The sequence below is a fragment of the Pipra filicauda genome, unplaced genomic scaffold (genome assembly GCF_003945595.2).
Source record: "Pipra filicauda isolate LSUMZ 115617 unplaced genomic scaffold, ASM394559v2 scaffold321_size1097455_pilon, whole genome shotgun sequence".
Classification (NCBI taxonomy): domain Eukaryota; kingdom Metazoa; phylum Chordata; class Aves; order Passeriformes; family Pipridae; genus Pipra; species Pipra filicauda.
This window is the reverse complement of record NW_024104445.1, coordinates 745093-768546: the sequence shown is the minus strand read 5'-3', so window position 1 is coordinate 768546 and position 23454 is coordinate 745093. Positions and strand designations below refer to the sequence as shown.

Here is a 23454-nt window from a genome sequence, read left to right as displayed (position 1 = left end):
AGAGGGGGTTTGGCTGCACCTCTGACTCTGTGTGCCCATGGCTGGCTGCGGGTGAAGGGGCAGTGCCAGGGGGTTCTTTCAGGGGTGGGAGCAGCTCCAGGGGGGAGAAAAGCCCCACGGGCAGGGCCAGAGGGGCTTTACAGGGCAGTGCCCCACACGACACCCAGCATGTTAGAAATCCACCCAGGGAGCAGAAATTCAATGCCAGAGTGGAAAATCCCTTTTCAAAGTGCTCAGACCCCTGGAAGTGGCCACCCCGTGTCCCCCTGGGCCAGCAAGGTGGTGACAGAGCAGGGAGTGCTCCTGCACCCCAAAAAAGATGCTACACCAGGGATGGAGGTAGTAAAGAGCAGCACAGCCACACACACGAGTGGGCATTGCTTAAATCACTCCCGAGGGACTGTGCCCCCCTAAAAGCTCCCTTTGCTGCTCTCCTTGAGCCCCAGTGCAGAGTCTGGCCTGGCTGCCACACTGCTCTGCTGGCACTGGCAGCAATGCCCAAGCTCACCTGGGCACAGGTGAGTCAGGGCATCGGAGCCTGGGCACTGATGGGTGCCGAGAAAACCAGGGGTGCAGCACAAAGCCAGCTGAGGGCTGGGGGGTCTGGGGGCTGTGTCCACAGAAATAGGGGTGCTGGGAATCCAACCACGGCTCAGGTGCCACTTGCAGAACCCTCTGCCCTCAGGGCTTGGCCTGGGCCACACAGCCCGGTGAGAGTGGGGTTGTTAGAGGGAAATGGTGCTGGGAATAACAAAAACGAGGTGATAAGGAGAGATGCTGCAGCACTGGGGGCAAAGGGCTGCAATTCCTGCTCCAGAGACACTACTGGGCAGCTCAGTGTTGCTCAACATCACTAAAACCCCTCTCTGGCCCTCCCTGGGAGTTCCAGACCCAAAACAGAGGCAAGATTTGGGGGGATGTGCATTTTTCACCCCTTTGCAGCCCCTGCTGTCTGGCTGGGCTGGAGCTGCTGGAGCAGCCACTGGCAGCACCACATGGACCTGGCTGGGCTCTCCCAGGTTGACTGGGCTTCTCAGGCAGGTCCTGGGGAAATGAGGCTCCAACTGTTTGTGCATTTGACCCTGGCAAAGAAAATTCCCTTTCCTGCCCCTCCTCCCAAGCTGGCTGTAGGTCTGCTCCTTGTCTTTCTTTTTTCTTTAGCAGACAGTTCCCAGTGCTTATAATTACATAAACCTCCCCCAAGCAGTCATTAAATCAGCACCTTCTCATATATAATATATACATATATAATATATATATATATATATAATTTATAGAGAAACGACTTCTGTAAACAGTATTCTTCTACTCCAGAAGGAAGTGTAGTCTGTGGCATAATGCAGCTACAAACATGGATCTCGGAGAGAACCTGCAGCTCCGGGGAGGGGGTGGGAGCCCCGTGCCACCCTCAGCCCCCACAGGATGGCTCTTGGGCGGGGAGGGAACCGGCTGGCTCGGTTTGGGTGGCACCAGTTTCAGCTGAAGCAAACTGGTCCGACTGTGAAACCAAACTGGTGCGAGGCGTCGCCGTTGTGAAACACCGCCAGGTCCCGCAGGGGCAGCAGCGACAGCTCCTCCGTGCTGAACTGGAAGATGGTGTCGGTGATGGAGGACTCGTTGTCCAGCTGAAAGGAGCACAAAGGGGCACCTGAGAGGCACAAAAATCCGCAAGGATCCCCTCAGAGCGCCTGCTGTCCCCTTGCTGGCTCCCGGTGGATGCAAAGTCTCCATCCTCAGCCCTTCCTGGCTTTTCCAGGGAGTGACCTCCCCCGCGCCCACCTCACCCCCTGCCACATCCCAGCCCGCTCCCCAAAGCCACGGCAGCTCCTTGGCCGCAGGGATGCTCTCCGTGCCCATCCCACCGGGTGAAGCCTCACCCACCAGCTCCATCCCAAACGTCGGGGGTGCAAACACACGCCGAGGGGCTCTGCGAATGTCGGGGGGCTCTCTTGCGGGCACAGCCGAGGTGTGCCAGGGCCGGGCTTACCAGGCAGCCCTGCAGGCTGGCCGCATAGCTCTGCTCCCGGGAGTCGGCCAGGAAGCGGATTTCCTTGGCGGGCTGGGGGTGGCCCCGCTCGGGGGCCGGTCTGCAGGAGTAGGACACCTTCTGGGTGGCCAGGCTGCTGTGCAGCCGCAGGAAACGGAGCTGCACCGGGCTGGCCCCCCTGTATTCCAGCTGCAGGGACAACGGGAGAGAAAAACGGGAAGCGGGGGAAGCTTGGAGCGGGCTGTGCTCCTCCCCGTCCCAAACCGGGCAGGATTCAGTGCCGAGGCACTGCTTTGGAGTTCCTTGCAGGAGGAGCTGTCACATCCCGCCGTGCACAGCCAGGGTGACCTGGGTGCTGCCCAGCACAGCGGGATGGGCATCAGGAGACCCCTGACCCCATGAGAGGGGCTCCATGTCCCCCCGGGCTGTTCCAGCTGGGCACTCACCAGGAAGCCCCCGGGCAGGGTGCTGAACCACTCAAAGGTGTCCTCGGAGGTGTAGGTGCTCAGCCAAGCCTTGATGGGGACCTGTGGGAAGCAGGGACCGTGCCATGCTGTCCCAGCAGGTGCCAGTGGCACTGCCAGGACAAGGAGCCAGCATACAACCCTGTCCCTGCAGCCTGGGCACATGCCGTGACCAGGATCCTCCCTCCAAACTTTTCCACCATGGCAGGGGTCACCATGGCAAGGGACTGGGCACACAGTCTCTCTCCAGCCCCACCAACCCTCACCCTCACCCACCCCAAGGGGTCACAGGGGGCTGAAGCTGCCCCCCCAAAGCCCCCATACCTGGTTGTGGACGGGGGCTATGCAGGTCTCCCCCCCTGCTGTGAAGTTGCAGAAGGCCACCAGTGCGTCCTGGGGGCTGCCCTGGTTGGGGTCAATGTAGTACTGCCCTGCAGGGAGGCAGAGGGGAGCTCCTGGCACCCGGGTTTTGGCACAGGGAGGGTGCCACACAATGCCACCCACCCCAGCTGGTGGCACATCCCTGGCTGCCACCTCCATCCAGCCTGGCCGCCAGCCCCTTTCTCCAGGGATGCCCATGAAACTCAACTGGCCTCATCCCCCAAATCCTTGTTCCCTCTTAATTGCAAAGAGCTGCCTGTCCCTGCACAGGCTCTGGAGAGCTGGACCGACCCAGAGCCCATGGTGGGCACCCCACATGCCCCCTGGTACCATCGGGCAGGCTGGGGTGTGCCAGCAGCAGCTCCTTGCAGGTGGTTGCTGGGTTGGTTTTGGTGCCATTGGGATGCTCAACAAGGGCTTGGAGCTCCTGGTTCAGGGTGTCCAGCAGAGCCCAGACTGCAGTGTAGTTCAGGTGGTTGGAGGAATAAATGAGGTGCTAAGAGAAAAAGGGGGGGGATATATCCAAGGTGATCTTAGCCCCCCTCTCTTATTTTGGCCAGGAGCATCCTCAGGGGCTGAGGGAAGGGATGGGACATGCAGGGGACAAGGACAGGCGTGGTGGGAGAGGGATTAACAACATCTGCTTGGTCCTTGTGCACAGGGGACCTCAGAAGCGGCAGGACATGGGACAGATGCCCTGTCAGCCCCTTCCCTCCCTGGGTGGCACCCACCCAAAGGGGATGGGGAGCCCCTCACCTGCAGCTCCTCCTGGGACAGCACCAGTGAGGGCCCGCTGGGACCGGGGGGGCCGGCCAGACCCTGGGGGACAGTGACAGTGCTGTGACATTGGCTGCTCCTCTGACACTCTGACACTGCCAGCAGGATGGCATGGCATGGCAGGACCTCGCTGCCAAATCTGGGGGAGCGAGGGCCCCAAATTTTGGTGACAGTGGCTCCACTTACCGGCATTCCCGGTGTGCCCCTGGGGCCTGGCAGTCCCGGGAAACCCCTCAGCCCCTGCCAAAGCACGAGGTGGAAGAGGGAAGGAAAGCAAGGGGTGGAGATGCTGCTGTGTTGAGCTGCACCCCGGGGTCCCCACGGGCACCCTGCACCCCAGGAGCAGGAAGGAGGGCAGGGTTCCCTGTGCCAGGGCTGATCCCGGCTCCAGCCACTCGCCACTACTTACTTTGGGTCCAGACAAGCCCTGGAAGGAAAGGACAAGGCCCAGCTAAGTGGGAGGGAGGTGGGATCGAAGGTCCATCCCAATGTAAACCCTGTGGGGCCAGGAGTGAACCCAAAACTGCCGGGAGGGTGAAGGACTCACCGGTGTCCCGGGAATTCCAGGGTGTCCCTGTGGGCCAGGGGGGCCAGTGTCACCCTGCAAAGACACCAGAGGTGGTCAGGGCACTGCAAGGGGCATCCTTCTAAAACCCCATCCCTTCCCCACAGATTTTGCATGGAAAAACGAGGAATTCACCCCAAACACTCATGTTAATCCCTGACATCCCTCTCCATCCTTCTCTCACCTGTTTTCCCTTGGGTCCCGGCCTCCCAGGGATGCCATGGGGTCCTGGCTTGCCCTAGGAGACGTGGCAGGATGTCACACAGGGTGACAAGAGACCAAAGGGAGGAAGGAAAAGAGGAAAAACCATCTCCCACCTTGAAGCCATCGTCCCCTTGCTGGCCCAGGTCACCCACACTGCCCTTCTCGCCCTAAAAGAGAGTCAGGGAGAGCTCTGGGGACAAAGAGAAGGGCAGAACACCCCCAGGACAGCAGCCTGGGTGGGGGGCTCTGCCCTGCAAGGTGGGTTTTGGGCCCCCTGCTGTGGTTACCCATCAGTGGTGAGCAGTGGAGGGTTTGCTGCCTGAACCTTGGCAGGAGGTACCAGCCTGGGGATATCTCCCAAAGCCAAACACCTCCTGGCCTCCAGCAAGTGGCTGGAAATGGGAAGCTCCCCGTTATGGGAATGCAAAATTTCCCAATGCTGGTTGCAAAATTTCTGCCAAAAGAACCCCCCAAACAAACCCCCAAACCCTCATCCTTTGGGTTCAGGATTGGCTGCACCCACACTGTTGGGAAGGCAGGCAGGGGGACGGATGATGCTCAGCTCCCAAAATGAAAGCCTGTTATTCCAGACTAAAATACCTTTCAGGAAAAGCTCAGAATTTCCCAGGAAACACCTTCAGGAGATAAAGAAATGTGCTGAAATGTGGTGGAGCAGGGGACAAACCCCAGCCCAGGCTGCCACAGCCTCCCCTCTGCCTGTGCCTCAGGCACTGCCCTTCAGCTCCTGCTGCTGCCACTGAGCTCCCAGGGAATTCCAGCTCTATTGATTCCCAGGGTTTCATTTGCCTGAAGGATGTGAGCAGCTCCCCAGCACCAGGGACTGCTTGTCACTCTTATTTATGGCTGTGGGGCTGAGGGATGGGATGGTGAGGACGTGCTTGGCTTCCTGAGCCAAGGGTGGATCCATCAGTTCCTCGGGAATGGCACAGAGGAGGTTTGTGCTGCATCAGCATCACTGCTGAGAGCAGGGGATTAAAAGACTGATTTAAAAGGCTGTTGCTGCTCTTGCAACTTCAGAAGGATGGAGAGGTTGGAAAAAGGCCTGGTTTGGGAGCAAATCTAAAGGTTCCATGTCCCATCACCAGGGGACATGACGGTCACCCCCAGAGAAGGATCTTGTAGCCATCAGGATTCCACAAGAGGGGAATAAATAAATGATGCCATCCAGCAAATGAAACACTACCCAGGGTTCCCACTGTGCCCAGGACATGTCACCCACCTTGTGGCCTTTGGGTCCAGGGTCTCCTTTCATGCCCTTCAGCCCTGGGATGCCCTGAGAGAGAAACGTGGGATGAGATGTGGGACCACATCACCCTGTGGCTGAGCTGCTCCCTGGCAAGGAGGGACCTCACCACAACCCAGGCTGCTGCCAGCATCTTAAGAATTTCAGGCATTTTTAGGAAATTTGAGGCATTTTTCTCATTTTTTAGAAACTTTGAGGCATTTTTCTCATCCTGTCTTTGATTTTTGCTTGCGGGAGGATCCCCCAGCAAACCCCGTTAAAAATGCAGTTCAGGTGCCTTGGCTTGCTGGGAACATCCCGGATTTCTTTGGTGGAGTTGCCAAAGTTGGGATTTTTTATTTTTAAACGGAGAAAAAAAGGATTTCTAGGAATTAAAAGAAATATTTGAGGGTTTTTCTGTTGTTGTTGTTGGCCAGTGCTGGTCACAGCTGGTCCCTCCAGCCATGGGAAGGTGGGCACAAGTGCTCAGCACTGCTTGGCATCAGAAACTGCCCTGCAAGGGAAGGATTTGGCCTCCAGAGCCACATATTGGAACTGATGGGATTTGCCTGACTGCACACACCCTGCTGGGAGGTTCATTTGGGAGGAGAAGACAAGAGGAGATGGATGAACCACCTAAAAACTCCCCCTGTTTTAAATGGGTCTGTAATGTGGGTGCCCACAGAGCTGGGTCACACAGTGGTGTCAAAGAGGGAGCAGCAGCACCCCAAACCCCCCATGCTGATACTCACATAGGGGCCCTGGGGGCCCTGGGGTCCTGGAAGCCCTTTGGCACCTGGGGAGCCCTGAAATGCAAAAGTGAAAGGCCCTGGCTGGTGTGCCCAGAGGTGTGGGGTGATGCTCCAGTGCCCCACGAGGGCTGGGGGTGTGGGAGACCCCCTCCCAGGGCTGGGAGGAACGGGGGACACAGAGCCCTCCAGCTGCATTTGTCCTCTTCTAATCCAGGGGCTCAGGTGGGAGCACCCCTGGCTTGGTAGCACCCCCAAAGTGCCAGGTTGCCAAGGCAGCTCTCACCCTGGGGGGGCAAAGCCAACCTACCTTGTGCCCCCGGGGACCCCGTGGGGGCTGGTGGCCCATCTTGCCTCGCTTGCCCTGGGAACAACAGATCAAAGACTCGGGAACAATTCCAAAATAATCCGGCCACCCCTGGGCCCTTGGGATCTGAACCCCCAGCAAACCAGGGCCCCTCTGGAAAACCTCCCCAAAAAGCTCCCTGCCTCCTGCCACCCTCCCCGGGGACAGCAGTGCCACTCACCCTCCTGCCAGCTTCTCCAGGGACCCCTTCCTGCCCTTCCTGCCCCACGTCGCCCTGGGGGAAGAAGAGATGGGAGATGGGAGCCTCCAGCAGCTCGGCCACTTCCCAGCCCAGGGGTGGGGAAGAGGAGCTGTGCCTGCATGGAAGTGGGGACAGAGCTCACCAGGCACTGGGGGAAGGACACCAAGGTCCCCTGTGCCCCCCCCAGGGGCACCTGAGCCACGGGGGAGGCAGCTCCAGGGGCTGAGCTGGGGAGATCTGCCAGCCCCTCACCCAAAAACCGGCCAAGGTAGCCCCAGGGCATCCTGTGTTTGCCAGGCAGGGACAAACAGGTCCCTGCAGGTTCCCTCTGGATTCTCTCCATGATCCACAACGGGATTGACCAGCTCAGGCTCAGCCACCCCCTGCCAGCCCCCCAGGAGGATTTTGGGGGTACCTTTTCTCCTTTGCGACCTTTCCATCCTTTAGGACCAGCTTGTCCTGGAGAGCCCTAAAATCCCAAAGGAGAAGGAAAGCCCTCTGTGAGGACACTGTGCCAGGGATGCCCCTCAGCCTCCCTGCCCACCAGCCAGCCCAGGAGGATGCTCCAAGCTGGAATCTTCCATCTGGCATTTTTGCAGGAGGAAGGTGGGCAGAATGGGGCTGTGGGGGGAGAGGCCACCCACGTGGGACCTCAGCACAGCCAGGAGATCCCAGCATCCCACTGTGCCAGGGAGCACCAGCACGGCTCCATCCCACTCCTCACCATTTGTCCTGGTTTCCCTGGCTTGCCTGGCTCCCCTTTTGCACCCACCAGGCCCTAAGAAAGAAAATAAAATCGAACTCAAATCCAAAGAATAAGTTCTAAGGTTATTCATGCGAATCCAGGGCAGGTTTGGGCACAGCTAGAGAGGTGAGAAAAGCTGGAGCAGGGAATGGGGCAGCAGAGGAGCCCACTCACCTCAGTGCCACTCAGCCCCGTGGCTCCAGCTTCGCCCGGGGGCCCAAGAGAACCCTGGGACCATTTGGGGACAAAACACAAGGCTGGCACCAGGGGAGGGCAGGGGGGACAGGGCACAGCCCCTGCCTCGCCCTGGGAGCTGGGCTGGGGTTGTTCTCCCCTCTCTGGTGCTGGAGCTGTGCCAGGGAATGTCCCCCCGTGGGAATGTCCCCGTGGCACAGGGAGGAGTTACCTGCCGGCCTGGCTTTCCCTTGGTGCCCGTCACTCCTCTGGCTCCTTCGTGCCCGGTGTATCCCCGGAGCCCGGGGGCACCTGCCAGCCCCTGAGCCCCTGCTGAGCCCTGGGGGGCACAGAAATGGGGGCACTGCTCACCCAAACCCTCCCGAGCAGGGTCTGAGCAGCTGCTTCTTGAGGAGCTTCAGCTACACCCGGCTTTGCAAACCCCCCTGGAGCTCATCCCACATCCCAGCCTCTCCCAGCAAAGCCAGCCCCCTGAGTTCAGGGAGTTCACTTCATTAATGTGTGGTTTAGGGCATAGAGTGACAGGACAAGGGGGAAGGGCTTCCCACTGCCAGAGGGCAGAGTTAGATGGGATATTGGGAGGGAATTCCTCCCTGTGAGGGTGGGGAGGCCCTGGCACAGGTTGCCCAGAGAAGCTGTGGCTGCCCCATCCCTGGAAGTGTCCAAGGCCAGGTTGGACAGGGCTTGGAGCAACCTGGGCTAGTGGGAGGTGTCCCTGCCCATGGTAGGGGGTGGGATGAGATGAGCTTTAAGGTCCCTTCCAACCCAAGTCAGTCTGGGATTCTGGGATTCCACGATAAGGGCACATCTTGCCTGGGCAGAGCAGCGCTGCAAGATGGGGAAAACTGGGATGCAAATGGGATTTATCCTTCAGCTGAGCTCAGGGCATTGATAACACACCTGTGGCTCTGTGTGTGTCACCACCATGAGCAGAACACCCATCCTGGGGCAGCACAAGTGTTCCTGGGCACTGGGAGGCTCCTGGAGCCCCCCAACCTTATGGACACTGGGAGATATGCTCCAGGGAAGGGGAAAAAAAGAGTCCTGGACCTGCCCCAGGCAGACTGACAGGCAAGTGTCACCTGCACAATGGCCACAGCACTTTGGCATGGTTTTAACTGCTGTGTTAAAATTCCTTTAGGGAGATTTGGCTCCAGGGAACCCAAGGAAACGTTGGCTCAGTTACAAAACCACTGCAGGGCTGGAGTCAGAAACCATGGCTGGCACTTGGGCTGGCAGAGACACGGCCCCAGTCCCAGGCTCTGCTGCTCCATCCCAAAATGCCACCAAACCTCTGTCCCAGGGAAGTTTGGCTGGTTCTCACCACTGGACCAGGTTTGCCACCATCTCCCTTCACTCCGTCATCTCCAGCGAGTCCCTGTGGGAGTGTTGGGGGTTTAGGACAAGCCCATCACCACCATGTCCTTCACCTCTCAGGGCACTTTGAGCATCCTCCCCCCTCACACCACGCTCAGCTGGCCAAGGAAGCAGCAGGCACATGTGGGAGGGAACAGATTCCATAGCAGGAATGGGTCTTCCATGAGGCACCCTGGGTGACAGACTGAAAGGGTCTTGTGTCTCCACCCCAAACATCAAAGCACCTCCTGGGAGCCCATGCCAAGGCTTAAAAACCCCTCCTAGCCCAGGCAGGGAAGGGACAATAAATCCTTTGGCTTTGGTTTGTATTGGAAATGGTGGAGCACTGGGAAAGCCTTTGGCAGCTCCCCAGCTCTACAGCATCCCAAACATCAGTACCTCTAATCCTGCAGCACCAGCAGGTCCATCCGTGCCTCGTGGTCCTGGATCTCCCTGGGGAAGAAAGGGAGATCTTGGAACAGCTCTATCCTTGGAAAACTCCTTCCCTGCCTTGCTGACTTTGGATCTCAGGCAACAAGGCAGGAGTGTCCCCTGGCAGGTCCCCCCAGCCCAGTCACCAGCCTGCCCAGGCCTGACCCAGCTCCTCCAGCCAGTCCCACCACACCCAGCCCCAGCAGAGCTTGGGAAAAGGCCAGGAAAGGGCATTTCACCCTGAGATGGAAGGTTGGAACCATCAATCCCACTGTACCTTCTCTCCCTCGGGACCGTCGAGCCCAGGAGGACCTCGGAGTCCTGTCCCACCCTGTTCAGGGCACAAAGAAGCCCCATTGATTGAGTCCTGTCCAGTGCCCCCAGTCACACACATCCCCCAACAGGTCCATGATGGAGGTGGGGGTATTCCCAGTGCTCCCAGTCACATACAGGCCCCTCCAGGTCCATGATGGAGGTGGGGGTATTCCCAGTGCTCCCAGTCACACACAGGTCCCTGATGGATTTGGAGCCCTTCCCAGTGCTCCCAGTAACACCCATGTCCCCACACCAGGTAGGTGATGGGTTGAAGGGGAGAAGGGCCATGATCTGACTTACAAACCATCCTCTGGCTCCAGCAGGTCCTGCAGCTCCAGTGACCCCGACCTGGCCCTGGGACACAGGGAGATGTTCTCAGCAGGGTCCCAGCCCGGCAGGGGCTGGAATTTGGCTGGAGGCAGCATTATCCCGGAATCCTGGACAGCCCCACGAGCCCAAACCATCCTTTTGTGCCAACATGATCCCATTTTGGGGTCATGCCCATGAGGCAAAACTCCCCAATTACGGAGATTTGCCAGTTCCTAGGATTTTGTGTGGCTCCTGGAGCCCAAGGTTTCCCACTGGGGATGAGCCCCCTCCAGGGCACCCAGCACCCCTCCTGTGGGGACACTGGGTGAGGCAGCCCAGCCCCCCTCTGTACTTGCCATCAAACCTTCTCGGCCCTTCTCTCCTTTCTGGCCTTTTCCTCCGATTTCCCCCGTGGCAGCTCCTGGACCAGCCACTCCAGGGAGGCCCCTGGGACCAGCATCACCCTGCTCAGGGATGGACACAGAGGGGTCACCACAAAGGTGGAAAAGGAACAGCAATGAAATGAGAGTCATCTCTGCGTGGAGACGATGTGTGTCACCCCCTTAGTGGGTGCCACGGGCAGCAGGTCACCCTGGGGTGCTCAGGAAAGGCATTTCCAGGGATCCTCAGCCATGGGGACACCCCTGTCCTGCTCTGTCCCCACTCTGGCACATGGATCAGCAGAGGGTGAGCAGGTTGTGGGTGTTCCCAGGTGCTGGAAGGAGGGACAGAGTTGGGGACACTCCTCACCTTCCGTCCCCGTGGTCCTGGCTCTCCTGGGTCTCCAACGTCACCGGTGTCACCCTGCCCACAGGGAAACACCTACATCAGATACAGTGGCTGATGTGGTCGTGCACATGAGATATGAAACCCTAATTAAGGAGATTTGACAATTCCTAGGGTTTTCTGCAGCTCCCAGAGCCCAAGGTTTTCCTCAGCACCCGACCTGTGGGGACACTGGGTGCCCGGTGGCTGAGGCAGCAAACCTTCTTGGCCCTTCTCTCTTTTGTGGCCCCATCCCAGGGCAGGCTAAAATCTGAGCTCTGACTTCCATGGCCTTCTCCACCCTCCCTGGCCAGGATTTTGGTGCTGGGTAAGGTGTGGCCTCACAGCTTTGCCTGGAGGTCACTCCAGTTGTGACCCACAGGAGCCCAAAACGTGAGGGCGAAATGCTGAGCACAACCAGCAGCACTTTGCCAGCACAGGGGCCCCAAAGCATCATCCCCCTCCTTCCATGGGAGCTTCCCAGCCTGCCTGTGGCAAAGCCATCCCATGAGGGGTTGCCCAGAACCAGAGCACTGGGTGGCACCTTTCCTGTCCCCATCAGCCTGGAGAAGAGGACACTGAGGGGACACCTCATCACAGTCCACAATTTCCTCTTGAGGAGAAGAGGGGCAGGCACTGATCTCTGCTCTGGGGGGACCAGGGACAGCACCCAGGGAATGGCTGGAGCTGTGCCAGGGCAGGGTCAGGTTGGATCTCAGGAAAAGGTTCTTCCCCCAGAGGGTGGTTGGCACTGACCAGGCTCCCCAGGGCAGTGGGCACAGCACCAAGGCTGCCAGAGCTCCAGGAGGGTTTGGACAACACTCTGAGGGCCAGGGTGGGATTGTTGGGGTGTCTGTGCAGGGCCAGGAGTTGGACTGGATGATCCTTATGGGTCTGTTCCAGCTCAGGATAGCCTGTGGTTATGTGATGCCCTGGCAGGGGACCCCAGCAGGGATCAGTGACCCCTGTGGGGACAGTCCCACACTTACCTCCTTCCCCTGCTTCCCAGGCCGCCCTGGAGGCCCCTCTGGTCCATCATCCCCTGGCTCCCCAGGGCTCCCTCTGACACCTGGAGCTCCTCGGGTTCCTGCCTCTCCCTGCACAGGATGAAGACAACCAGGATTATTCTTGGCTGCCTTTTCCAGCCAAGCCTGGCCCTGCCCTCCGTCATTTTGCACCACACTGGGAAAAACCCCAGTTTTCCTTGTTCCAGGTACCAAGCTTTGGAGGGGACCCCCCTCCCAGCCATTCCCAGAAACATCGATCTCCAGGCATGAGGAATCTGGGGGGGATTTCAAACAGCCCCCCATGGATTCAGGTGCATCAGCAGGGCCAGGGGAGCCCAGCACCACCCCAGTACCACCCCAGCATCACCCCCAGCACCTTGGGAACCCACCTGCTCGCCCTTGGGCCCAGGCTGACCCTCCATTCCCAGCAGTCCTGGTGGTCCCTGGGGAGGAAAGACACAGCCCAGCCCTGGCACAGCTCATTTACCCCTCACCAACACAGACCCAGCTTTAAACTTTGGGCTTAGCTGAGGATCAGCAGCCTCCTCCCATCACTTCCCACCCTTGGAGTAGGAAGGTAGGGGTTGGAGCAGCCCAGCGAGGGGAGGACACGGTTCTCCAGCTGATGTACCTGCTCACCATCCAGCCCACGGACACCAGCTTCCCCAGGGTCTCCCACATCGCCCTGGAGAGGACACAGACACCAGGAGAGCTGTGGAGGTCTCCACAAGGCTCTTCTCCCACCTTGCACCAGGGATGTAAAGCCCCATCCCACTGGGCAAAGCCAGGGGCCAAATTGGGAGGGGTGCCCTGGGGAGGTCAGCAGAACAAGCCCAAGGCTCTCCTGGGGCCAGCAAAGGGAACCAACCCCCTCCTCTGTCCTCACCTTCTCTCCTCTCATCCCTGAAGGCCCTTCGCGTCCATTTGGACCTTCCCGGCCCTGCAAACGAACAACCCACATCAGCAGCAATTTGCCCCAACTCAGGAGGCCTTTCCAGCTCCTGAGCTGGCTCTGGGATGCCCTGGCACACAGCACGTGCCCACGGGAAGAGAAGCCACACACCAGCTCCTCAAACCCCTTTCACCACCTTCCCTTTTCCTTCCCTTCCTGTGGGTGCTTTAGGGAGCTCCCCAAAAGTGCTGCACCAGCACAGTCCCTGAACCCCGTTGTGAGCCAGGGGTTGGGTTGGGTGTGGATGGGGAGCCCTGGTTGCACTCACCGGGTACCCAGGCGGGCCAGCAGCACCAGCTGCTCCAGGAGCCCCGGGTTCTCCAGCCAAGCCAGGCTTCCCGGGAATGCCATCCAGCCCCCGCATGCCAGGAACACCCTGCAAGGCCAAAAGGCCACTCAGGCAGCCTGAAAAGCAGCTCTGGCTGCAGCTCCAGGGAGGACAAAGCCGGCAGGAGCCCCGTGGCTGATGCAGTTGGGCCACCACAGGGTCTGCAAGGTACCACCTGCTCCAGGGGGGTCCTGGTGCCTCTCACCTTCATGGTCTGGGGTCCAACCAGGCCAAGGGCCGGGCCCTGCACTGTGGCCACAACAACCCCCTGCAGCACCATGAGCTGGGACAGAGTGGGGGGACAGGACCAGGCAGGAAGGGACCTGGGGGCTCTGACTGACAGCAGCTGAACAGGAGCCAGGGGGGCCCAGGTGGCCAAGAGGGCCAATGGATCCTGGCCTGGCTCAGGAACAGTGTGGCAGCAGGAGCAGGGAGGGGATTCTGCCCCTGTGCTGGGCACTGGGGAGGCCACCCCTGGAGTGCTGTGCCCAGTTGTGGCCCCTCAGCTCAGGAAGGACATGGAGGGGCTGGAGCAGGTCCAGAGAAGGGCAACCAGGCTGGGGAAGGGTGTGGAGCACAAGTGCTGTGAGGAGAGGCTGAGGGAGCTGGGGGGGCTCAGCCTGGACAGGAGGAGGCTCAGGGGAGACCTTCTCACTCTCTACAACTCCCTGCCAGGAGGGGGGAGCCCGGGGGGGTCGGGCTCTGCTGCCAGGAACCAGCAGCAGGACAAGAGGGCACAGCCTTGAGCTGCCCCAGGGCAGGTTTAGGTTGGCCATTGGGCAGAAGTTGTTTGCAGAGAGAGGGATCAGCCCTTGGAATGGGCTGCCCAGGGAGGGGGTGGAGTCCCCGTCCCTGGAGGGGTTTGAGCAGAGCCTGGATGTGGCATCAGTGCCATGGTCTGGGTGACAAGGTGGGGTTGGGTCAAAGTTGGACTCCATGATCTCAGAGGTCTTTTCCAACCCTGTTGATTCTGTGGTTCTGTGATTACTGTAGTTGTAGGAGGGCACTGCTGTCTCTGTGCCCAACTTGTCACCAGCCAGCCACCCACGCTGGGTTTGGGTTGTTCTCTGCCCCACAACCCGCCCAGAGATGAAAATGTTCCCACAGTGGGCACCCATCTTTCATCCCGTTGGACACCACCTCCTCCCAGGACAGCTCTCCACTTACAGGTAGCCCTGGGAGCCCTCGAGGACCTGGGTCACCAGTTCTGCCCTGAAACAAGAAGGATGCTCAGCAAGGGGGACTCAGATGTGACTCACATGGGACTCCCATGTGCTGGGACCACTCCAACGGTGTCCGTGCAGCACCAGGACAGGACCCAGCCAGCAAGGAATGGCAGCAGGTCCTGCCTGCTCCCAGAGAGGGGGCTGGGGTGGATCCATGCTGCTGACACACCCTCCAGGCAGCACATGGGATGTGCTGCAGGGTCACAGGGACCACACAGAGGACGTGGAGCAGCCCCACGGGGAGCATGGGGAGCCCTACCTGGGAGCCAGGAGCACCACGTGGACCAGGGGGACCTGGTAGGGCCTGGGGGACAAGAACATCATCAAAGAATATCTGAGCCCCTCTCCCCAGTTCAGCCCCTTGGTGCTGTGAGACTGGCAAAAATTTCCCACAGTAAAGAGTTCCCATTTTCCCCATTCCCAGCCTGGCACAGGTGACTTGCTGGGTGCTTCTCCAGGGGGCTGGAGCTGCCCAAAAGAGCAGCAAACTCACCTTGGCACCAGCTTTTCCTGGAAATCCTGGGGCACCTTGGGCTCCCCTTTCTCCCTGTTAGGAGGCAAGAAAGATTTCCTTTCCTCTGTGTGTTTTAATGCAATAACCTCTTAAAAAATCCCAACAAAACAAATAAAAACCCCAGCTCTTAGAACAATCCACAGCAGTTTGGGCAGATGGAGAACCCACCCAATGTGGGAGCCACCTCCAGCTGTTCTCCTGCCACAGATGGAGACTGGGGACACCACCCAGGCCCAGCCATTGGGTTCAACAGCCCAAAAATGCTTCCAAAGCCTGGATTCCCACCCCACTGCATCCCCCCAGTGCTTTGCTGGGTGTCCCAGCCCTACCTTGTCTCCCCTGCGCCCTGGCCTTCCACGGTCACCAGCAGGTCCTGGATAGCCCTGGGGAGAGCAGGGTGTTAGGAGGCATCCAGGGCCACCAGGCACCTCCATAGGTTTGGGAGAAGGTGGCTGGATGGTGAGTGTCCAGCTGGAGGCTGCTCCAGCCTCCCCCCAGTGCAGCCACCCCCTCCCCAGGCAGGTCTCTCCCTTACGTAGGTGCCCACAGGTCCTTGTGGCCCCTCCAAGCCAGGCTTCCCAGGCAGCCCCTGCCAGGCAAAACGAGGGAATTAGTGAACCCCCACTGCCAGGATGCAGTCAGGCATCCTCCCCTCCCTGGTGAGCCCATGGGACCTGGGCAGCCCTTGGTGTGAGCCCGTGGGTTCACTCTGGGTATCCCCCTGGCAGCCAAGAGCCTCTCAGGGCTGTTCACCCCCATGGCTGCTCCAACCAGCCCCCAACACACTCAGGGTCCCCCCAGAGCCCCAGATCTCACCTTTGGGCCCAGGGAACCCGGGTCTCCATCAGGTCCAGGCTTTCCTGGAGAGCCCTTTGGAATTATTCAGGGAGGAGATGTCAGTCAAAACGCTGAGAGGAGACAAACCCCCCCAGTGCTGTCCCCGTGCTCACGGTCAGGCGTCACCTGGTGCCAACAGGGACACTGGGGACAAACTCAGCCCCTGTGGCCCACCCTGGTGGCTCCTGCACAGCAGCCCCCCCCTGGCTGGCAGGGCTGTCACCAGGGAAGGTGACAATACTCCTCTCAAGGTCACTCCCAAGCCCAGCTGAGCACAAGCTCTCAGGGAGAAGCTCTTCCAGCTGCAGGAGCTGCTCTGGGTCTCCGTCCCAGATCATCAAATCATCATCACAGAATATCCCGAGCTGGAAGGGATCCACAAGCACCATCCAAGTCCAGCTCCTGGCCCTGCACAGACACCCCAACAATCCCACCCTGGCCCTCAGAGCGTTGTCCAAACCCTCCTGGAGCTCTGGCAGCCTTGGGGCTGTGCCCACTGCCCTGGGGAGCCTGGGCAGTGCCAACCACCCTCTCCCTGAACCTGCACCACCCAATTCCACTGGGATCTCCTCCCAGGACCCAGGACCAGCTGCTGTTTAGCCACCCAGGGCTGGAGGGTTTCCACGAGCTGCCAGGCTTGAGGGAGCTGCACAACCCCTGGAGGAGACTAATTCCTGGGGGGAAATGATTCTCCTTTTCCCTGGTCACAGCTTTCCTGCAACGGAGGCTTTTTAATGTCTTTGAACAGGAAGGTAAGATCAGGTCCTACAGGTGCCCTGAGCTGCTGCTGATTCCCAAGGGAAGTCCCATATCCCCCACCAGCAGAAAACACAGAATTCATGCAAGAGGAACATTTTTTTCCCTTACTATCGATCCAGGAGGTCCAAGGTGCCCACGGCCTCCTGGCAAACCAGCAAATCCCTGGAGGAAAGGGCAGCAGGTGAGCAGTGGAGGGAAGGCAGGAGCAGGAGGATGGAGAGACCCTGCCCTGGGTCTGAGCCCAACCCAAAGCACAGAAGGGCTTGGCCTGGTGAAGGCAGCACTGAGGCTTTGCCCTAAAATCCAGCTCCTGGATTCCCCCTGGAAGCCCCCCAGCTGTGTGTGGACACACACAACACCCCCACATGCACCCAGACATGCTGTGTGGTGCTCAGGGGGCCTCTCTGACCCGGGGTAAGCCAGTTTTCATCTTCTGCTTTGAGGCCAGTGCCAGATGTTTAATTTTTTTTATTATTTTTGAATTTCAGAGCAAAGATAAATAGGTGACATCCTGCAGGAGGGAAAATTTGCCACCAGCCTAGGTCTTGCTGCTGGATCTGCTCAGTGCCAGGGATGGGAAATCACAGTGCCCTGTTCCCAATCCTTCCCCCTTCAGCAGGATTCTCCAAGGAGCACCCCCTGGCTGGTATCACTCCAGCCAGCACCTGCCCCCCATTCCATGGACGTGCTTTTGGGGGACATTCCCAAGGGGAGAGAGCTGAGCAGGAGGGAGGAAGGACAGAAAGTAGCTCTACTCACCAGGGATCCCCTCCTGCCCGGGCTGCCCACGATCCCAGGGTGACCCTGCAGGACAGGGCAGGTGAGGATGAGGGTGGGGAGGCAGGAACAGCCTCTCCCAGTCCCACACCATGGCAAAGTCCAACATGGGGCCGAGGCCACGACCCACGTGGCCATGGGGATTGGGGGGTTGGGAAGTTCCACTTTGCTGGGCTCAGCTCCCCCTCTGGACCCAAGCCACCACCCCAACCCTCTCCCAGAGCCAAGTACAGAGTGTAGGATGGGAACCTGTGTACCAGGCTTTCCTTCTGCTCCTTCTGCTCCCGGGACACCCCGCGAGCCCTGCAAGGAGAGTCTCGTCTCAGGGGAGCAGAGCCTGGTGCCAGGGTGAGCCCACCAAGGGCTCCTCCAGCCCCAGAGCCTCCCTCCAGAGTTAAGAGGTGGAAAACCAGCAGTGCCACAGTCTGGTGTGTGTATTGAGCTCATCCCAAGCAGCTCCTGCAGCTCCTCCCTGCTCCATCCCCACCTTTGGAAATAACGCCAGTGTGGGAGGAAACCTGTTCCCGCCGGGAACACCTCGGCTGTGTTATTTTCCCCCTCCTGCCCCAGCTATTTCTTCCTGGCTCCTTCCCCAAACACGACTCTGACTAACACAGCTTTCTCAAAAAGTTGTTATTTCCTGGAATTTTCTGTGCTCAGCGTTGAGGGAGGTGGCGCTGGGGGGCAGGTGGTTTGTTAAAACACTTTGTGCAACGTGCAAAAGCCTGAGCTGCTCATCCCCAACTTATCCTGTGCAAATTCCCAAGCAGAGCCCGACCCTCCGATCTGGTCACATCCCAGGAAGCTGCTCTCCCTGCCAGCTCAGGAATGTGGGAGATCTCCTACTCACAGGCAGTCCAGGGACTCCGACCAGCCCACGCTGACCCACACGGCCCTGGAAAACATCAGGCATGACAAAAACATCCCTCTGGCAGAAGTAAAGCTGCATTTTCAGAGGCAAATCTGGTGCCTGGTGGTGGCTCAGCCCCAGCACATCCCAAGCCAAGCAAAGGGTCTCCAGGGTTGTTCCAACCTCCCACAACCAAAGGTGCTCCAAGATCCAGCCCCAAGTACCAACACCCCGTTAGTTACCCGGGCTCCCCGTGGTCCTGGGCTTCCCTTGGGGCCATCAGGTCCTTGGCTTCCCTAAAATCCACACAAATGGAAGCACAGGCATTGTAGGCACCTCTGCAGGTCTCCCCCCCCCAGCCACTCCACCCCGAGGGGGCTCATCCAGCCTCTGCCTTGGTGGCAAGTCAGTGGGATGGGGGTCAGGAGGCTGGGGACCCTCCCAGGGGGGCACTGGGACGGTGCTCCAGGTGCTGGATCCCTTGCAGGGCATCCCTGTTCTCCAGGCAAGGCTGGGGGCAGCCCGTGAGAAAGCAGGAGCAAACCCTGGGGCTCACCTTGGGTCCCTCGCTGCTGTTCAGCCCTGCTGGGCCTATCTGGCCTTCCTGCCCCTGCCAGGAGAGACAGGAGAGGAGTCAGCCAGGGCAAAGACAGCCTCTGGTCCTGCTGGCTCCCCCAGCCACCATCCTGCTGCTGGGGCAGGGTGAAAACACAGGCAGTGGGCTCAGAGGTGGCATCAAGGAGTGGCAATGGGAGCTGGGGCACCAGGCAAGCTCCGGGGTGGGAATGGGGACCTCCCCCGTTCTCCAGGTTGTAACACTGGGCAGAAAGAAAAAGCCCAATAGTTTGACTAGCACAGTGGAATAATTTTGTTTCCTGCTTATCCAATTTAAGGGGATTCAAGGGACTGATTGCCAAGTTCCTGCTCCATCCAAACCCAGCTCCAGACCGACACCATGTGCTGGCAGTGCTGCCTGGGTGGGTGGACAAGGCAGGGGATGAGTCCTGCTGAGTCTGCAGCTCTTGGAGAGGTGGGAGGATTCACTTCTCATCCTGGAGAGCAAATGTGAGAGCAGATCCAGGCAGGCATCATCCCAAAATCCCCACATGGGATGGGGGAGGGCATCACCCACAGGGGGATGCTGCAGACTGGAAAGATGGGTGGCAAAATATAATCCCCCTTCTCCTCCTCCTGAGAAGCTGGAAACCACTAGAGACAACCTGCCAGCCTGGCCTCACTTCCCAGGTAGGAATATTGATCTGGAGATGGGTTCATCCACCCTGACAGCTCCCTCAGAGCACAGACTGCAGGAAAAAGCATTCCAAAGGCCTTTTGGAGCTGCCAGCACAGGCTCCAGGAGGCAGAGCCTGGCAGGAGTCAAAGAGGAGCATCAAGTGAGCAACCTGTGAGCCTTCTGCTCCCAAAATAGCTGGGAAGGTGCTGACCTGGAGCGGGGACTCGGAGGGATCCCTGCAGAGCTGCTCGGGCAGAGGCAGCTCCAGAGGGCTGGGAATCCCCTGCCTAAAGCTGCCCTCACATCGCTGAACCCACCAGTGAATTTTGGGATGGGGGCCCAGCCAAAGGGGTCTGGAGCAGCCCTGTTTGGGTGCTGGGGGCACCTGCAGCCCCAAGGGTTCTGGGCAAAGCTGCCCGTGGCCGAGCAGGGGCTGGCAGTGCCTGAGCAGTGCCAGGGGGGTGATGCCATTGGAGGGGTCCCTCTGGAGGGACCCTGTAAACCTCCTGTGCCAGCAGCACTGCCACGCGTGGCACTGCCTCAGGGCTGCCCCCTGCCCCCTGTGTGGCACTGGGCACACACATCTCCCACCCCACAACGCCCCAGCCAGCCCTGGCACTCACGTCTGGGCCCTGCGGCCCCGCCGCCCCTCGGGGGCCGGGGAAGCCCTGCAAGCCCCCCTGGCCCCGGGTCCCCGGGGGGCCTTTTGCTCCTTGTGCTCCACGTGGACCCTCGGAAGAACAAAACACAGTGTCACAGCAGCAGGGACAGCCAGTGGCCCAGGGCTCCCAGCAGGAATTCCCCTGGAGAGCCCATCCCCTGGCTCTCCAAACCCAGCCTTGGGCACGGGGCTGCTCCGGGTGAGCACCCCACGACCCTCCCTCCACGAGCGTTCCCAGGGCACCAACAGTGGGGAAATGCAACGTTTTTAAACAGCCCAAGTGAGGCAGAGCAGGGCAGGATGGAGCAGAGGCAGCAGCGTGGTGGGATCAAGCACAGGATGAGCTGCCCAGCTCTCATGGTCCCTGTTGGGTCCCCTGGGTCTTCAGACATCCCACCAGCTGAGATACAGCACATCTGAAGAACCAAAGAGGAAGCAACTGGAGGTACCAGAAGCTTGGGAATGTGGTACCTTGTCTCCTTTGGCTCCCAGGTCTCCCTTGGCTCCACCTGGACCTCGGCAGCCCTGCAAGAGCAGCAGCAGTGGAGGGTGCACTGAGAAAACCCTGCTGTGCCCCTCCTTGCAACCAAAGCAAGCTGTGATCTGATTTTGGCAGCAAATAAAGGGAGTTTTGCCCCTTTTTCAACCAGGATTTTTCTCCTGATGGGCCTTTCAGAGCTGGGAGCAGGTACCTGCTCCTTGTGGCAGGGATGCTCCAGGGTTTTTGGGTTCGATCCCCCCCGAAGCAGCCCTTAGTGCACCCAGCAGTCCCCTGGCAGGCAGGACACCTGCAGCAGCTGGTGGTGCCATCCCTGATGCCAGCACAGTGCCTTGTCCTCATTGCTGTGCTCCTTATCCAGGCTAAAGCATTCCCTCTTCCCTTGTGCCTCCCCAGGTGATATCTTAGGTGGTGCCTGAAAGCTCCTCTTGTCAAGCAAGGTAAACCCGAGGGCAGCTCTGCCTTCCCAAACAGCTGCAGCTGCCACCTGTTTGAGCCCCAAGCTGGTGCTCTGGGCTGCTCTGAGCCAGCTCTGCTGCCTCCCAAGCAGGGATTTCATGGATGCCATCACTCACCCGCTCTCCTTGGGCACCTCTTGGACCTGGCAGGCCAATAAACCCCTTCAGAGCAAGACACAAAATGCAAGTGAAAAAAAACCCCAAAACACAAGGGGAGGTATCACTTTACTCATGGAGGAGACCTTCCCACAGCACAGGGATGATGATAAATGGGAGGCACCAGTTTAGCTGCTGATGCCGTGGTGGGATTTGCTCCCCACAGGTTCCAGAGGGTGCACAAACCCTCCTAGTAGGAGGATGAAGCCCTTGTTGGCCTCTAAAACACACCAATCACATCCCACATCCTTTTCACAAGCCCCAGTTTCCAGCTCTGTGAGTTGGGATCTCGGGACATGAGGAACAGGGACACTGTGGGCCAGGCAGGGGGAGGTCAGGCCACCTCAAAATCCTCATCCTTTGGAAAGGGCAGCTCAGCACCCAAACCCTTGGAAAAGGAGTGCACAAGGGAAGGGCTGGGCAGGGCTGGGCTGTCTCTGCTGATAAATCCATAGGGGAAAAAAGTTAAAAATCGAGGTCCCTGCGAGCAGCAGAGGCAGAGGAATGTTGGCAGTGGCAGAGGGATGTGGCTGTCACCTCCACCAGCCCTGGTGCCACAAACACTGGGGGAAGCTGGGGGAAACAGGGCATTCCCTGCAGGGTTTTGGGGGGCTGTGAGGGGGAGGATGAGAGCACCCCACATCCATGGACTTACCCCAGGGCCCTCCAGGCCTGGCTGTCCCCTCCCCCCAGGGGCACCATCTGCTCCCTGCAAGAAGAATCCTGGAATCACAGAATATCCTGAGCTGGAGGGACTCCCAAGGACTATCCAGTCCAACCCCTGGCCCTGCACAGACACCCCAACAATCCCACCCTGTCCCTCAGAGCCTTGTCCAAACCCTCCTGGAGCTCTGGCAGCCTTGGGGCTGTGCCCACTGCCCTGGGGAGCCTGGTCAGTGCCAACCACCCTCTGGGGGAAGAACCTTTTCCCAAAATCCAGCCTAACCCTGCCCTGACACGGCTCCAGCCGTTCCCTGGGTGCTGTCCCTGCTCACCAGAGAGAAGAAGGCTGACATCCCCCTGTGCCTCTGGGCAGGGAGCATCCAGTCCCACTACAACCCTGCCCAGGGTGAGCAGGGACCTCCAGATGGCACTTGGAAGCTCTGCTGGAAGTGTTGCCCCTCTCCCCTCCAAAAGCAGGAGCAGGGACCCCTCCCTCCATCCCCCAGGTCCCTCTGGGGAAAGCTCTCAAACCTGGGCTTCCCCCCCCCCAAGGTCAAAGGGGGCAGCAAGAAGCTCTTACGGTGTCTCCTTTGGGACCACTGGATCCCTCCATCCCAGCTGGACCCTGGGGAAGAGCAAAGGCAGCGGGATGTCTGGGAGAAGAGGGATGCTGCTCCCTGCCCTGCTCTGGGGACGAGACCCCAGCCCACAGGACCCCTGTCCAGCTCCCCCCAGGAGACCCTTCACCCCCTCTGCCCACACATCCTGCCCGTGGCACACAGCCCTTGCCACCCTCCCACCCCCGGGGGGCCGTGAGGACCCCCAGGATCAAGGGTTTCATGTCCATTTGCAAAGGACACGGGGGACAAACCCCAGCAGCTCCTTCATCCCTCAGCAGGAGCACGGGGAGGGGGGATCCCCCACGCCAGGATCACCCACTCACTCACCTGGGAGCCCCTGGGGCCGGGGGGGCCACGTCTGCCCTGCAGTCCCTGCGGTCCCTGAAAGGCAGTGAAGGATGTGGTAGAACCACAGCCCTGCAGGCACCAGGGTGGGAAACCTCTCCCGGGAATTCCCAGCTGCTGAGGAGCTCCAGCGCCAGCCAGCACAGCCGTGCCAAGGGGGACAGAAAGGATTCCCACCTGTGCCCCAGCCTCTCTGTGGGGTTTTGAGGGGTTTGGGATCACAGCCCAGCTGGAGGAGACCACCCTCAGAGCACCCTCCCATCCTGGGACACCCCGTCCCCCCGAGGTGCCCTCACCCCTGGGTGCACCCACCTTGGGGCCCCGCGGGCCGGGCAGGCCAGGAGGGCCCATGTCCCCCTGTGGAGAGAGCAGGGAAGGGATGGGGTGAGCACAGGGAGCGGGAAATCCCAAATGGCAAAGGGTGGGAGCTGGGGCAGACCCACCTGAGAGCCATTGATGCCTCTGCAGCCCACGGATCCCGGCTGGCCCTGCTCCCCCTGCGAGGACAGACCCTGCTCAGCCCTCTCACCACG

At 59.7% G+C, this 23454-nt stretch overlaps 1 protein-coding gene across 1 annotated transcript in view; it reads right to left on the bottom strand.

The window, feature by feature from the left end:
* Window positions 1-1226: 1226 nt before the first annotated feature.
* LOC113998335 (collagen alpha-1(I) chain-like) overlaps window positions 1227-23454 on the bottom strand; it is an 87356-nt gene continuing 65128 nt past the window's right edge. Inside the window, exons 20-69 of the mRNA XM_027740984.2 lie at window positions 23365-23418; window positions 23234-23278; window positions 22904-22957; window positions 22537-22581; window positions 21949-22002; window positions 21255-21299; window positions 20652-20705; window positions 20143-20250; window positions 18842-18895; window positions 18528-18581; window positions 18286-18330; window positions 17685-17738; window positions 17418-17462; window positions 16767-16820; window positions 15879-15932; window positions 15598-15651; window positions 15392-15445; window positions 15042-15095; window positions 14808-14852; window positions 14490-14534; window positions 13263-13370; window positions 12929-12982; window positions 12674-12727; window positions 12432-12485; window positions 12025-12132; window positions 11021-11074; window positions 10627-10734; window positions 10262-10315; window positions 9924-9977; window positions 9614-9667; window positions 9183-9236; window positions 8070-8177; window positions 7838-7891; window positions 7643-7696; window positions 7334-7387; window positions 6898-6951; window positions 6681-6734; window positions 6374-6427; window positions 5619-5672; window positions 4492-4545; window positions 4359-4412; window positions 4157-4210; window positions 4019-4036; window positions 3796-3849; window positions 3589-3651; window positions 3163-3328; window positions 2776-2882; window positions 2434-2514; window positions 1988-2176; window positions 1227-1625 (exon numbers count right to left, since the gene is read on the bottom strand). Coding sequence (XP_027596785.2) covers window positions 1476-1625; window positions 1988-2176; window positions 2434-2514; window positions 2776-2882; window positions 3163-3328; window positions 3589-3651; window positions 3796-3849; window positions 4019-4036; window positions 4157-4210; window positions 4359-4412; window positions 4492-4545; window positions 5619-5672; window positions 6374-6427; window positions 6681-6734; window positions 6898-6951; window positions 7334-7387; window positions 7643-7696; window positions 7838-7891; window positions 8070-8177; window positions 9183-9236; window positions 9614-9667; window positions 9924-9977; window positions 10262-10315; window positions 10627-10734; window positions 11021-11074; window positions 12025-12132; window positions 12432-12485; window positions 12674-12727; window positions 12929-12982; window positions 13263-13370; window positions 14490-14534; window positions 14808-14852; window positions 15042-15095; window positions 15392-15445; window positions 15598-15651; window positions 15879-15932; window positions 16767-16820; window positions 17418-17462; window positions 17685-17738; window positions 18286-18330; window positions 18528-18581; window positions 18842-18895; window positions 20143-20250; window positions 20652-20705; window positions 21255-21299; window positions 21949-22002; window positions 22537-22581; window positions 22904-22957; window positions 23234-23278; window positions 23365-23418 — 3303 coding nt within the window. The 3' untranslated portion in view covers window positions 1227-1475. The remainder of the gene's footprint in view (window positions 1626-1987; window positions 2177-2433; window positions 2515-2775; window positions 2883-3162; window positions 3329-3588; window positions 3652-3795; window positions 3850-4018; window positions 4037-4156; window positions 4211-4358; window positions 4413-4491; window positions 4546-5618; window positions 5673-6373; window positions 6428-6680; window positions 6735-6897; window positions 6952-7333; window positions 7388-7642; window positions 7697-7837; window positions 7892-8069; window positions 8178-9182; window positions 9237-9613; window positions 9668-9923; window positions 9978-10261; window positions 10316-10626; window positions 10735-11020; window positions 11075-12024; window positions 12133-12431; window positions 12486-12673; window positions 12728-12928; window positions 12983-13262; window positions 13371-14489; window positions 14535-14807; window positions 14853-15041; window positions 15096-15391; window positions 15446-15597; window positions 15652-15878; window positions 15933-16766; window positions 16821-17417; window positions 17463-17684; window positions 17739-18285; window positions 18331-18527; window positions 18582-18841; window positions 18896-20142; window positions 20251-20651; window positions 20706-21254; window positions 21300-21948; window positions 22003-22536; window positions 22582-22903; window positions 22958-23233; window positions 23279-23364; window positions 23419-23454) is intronic.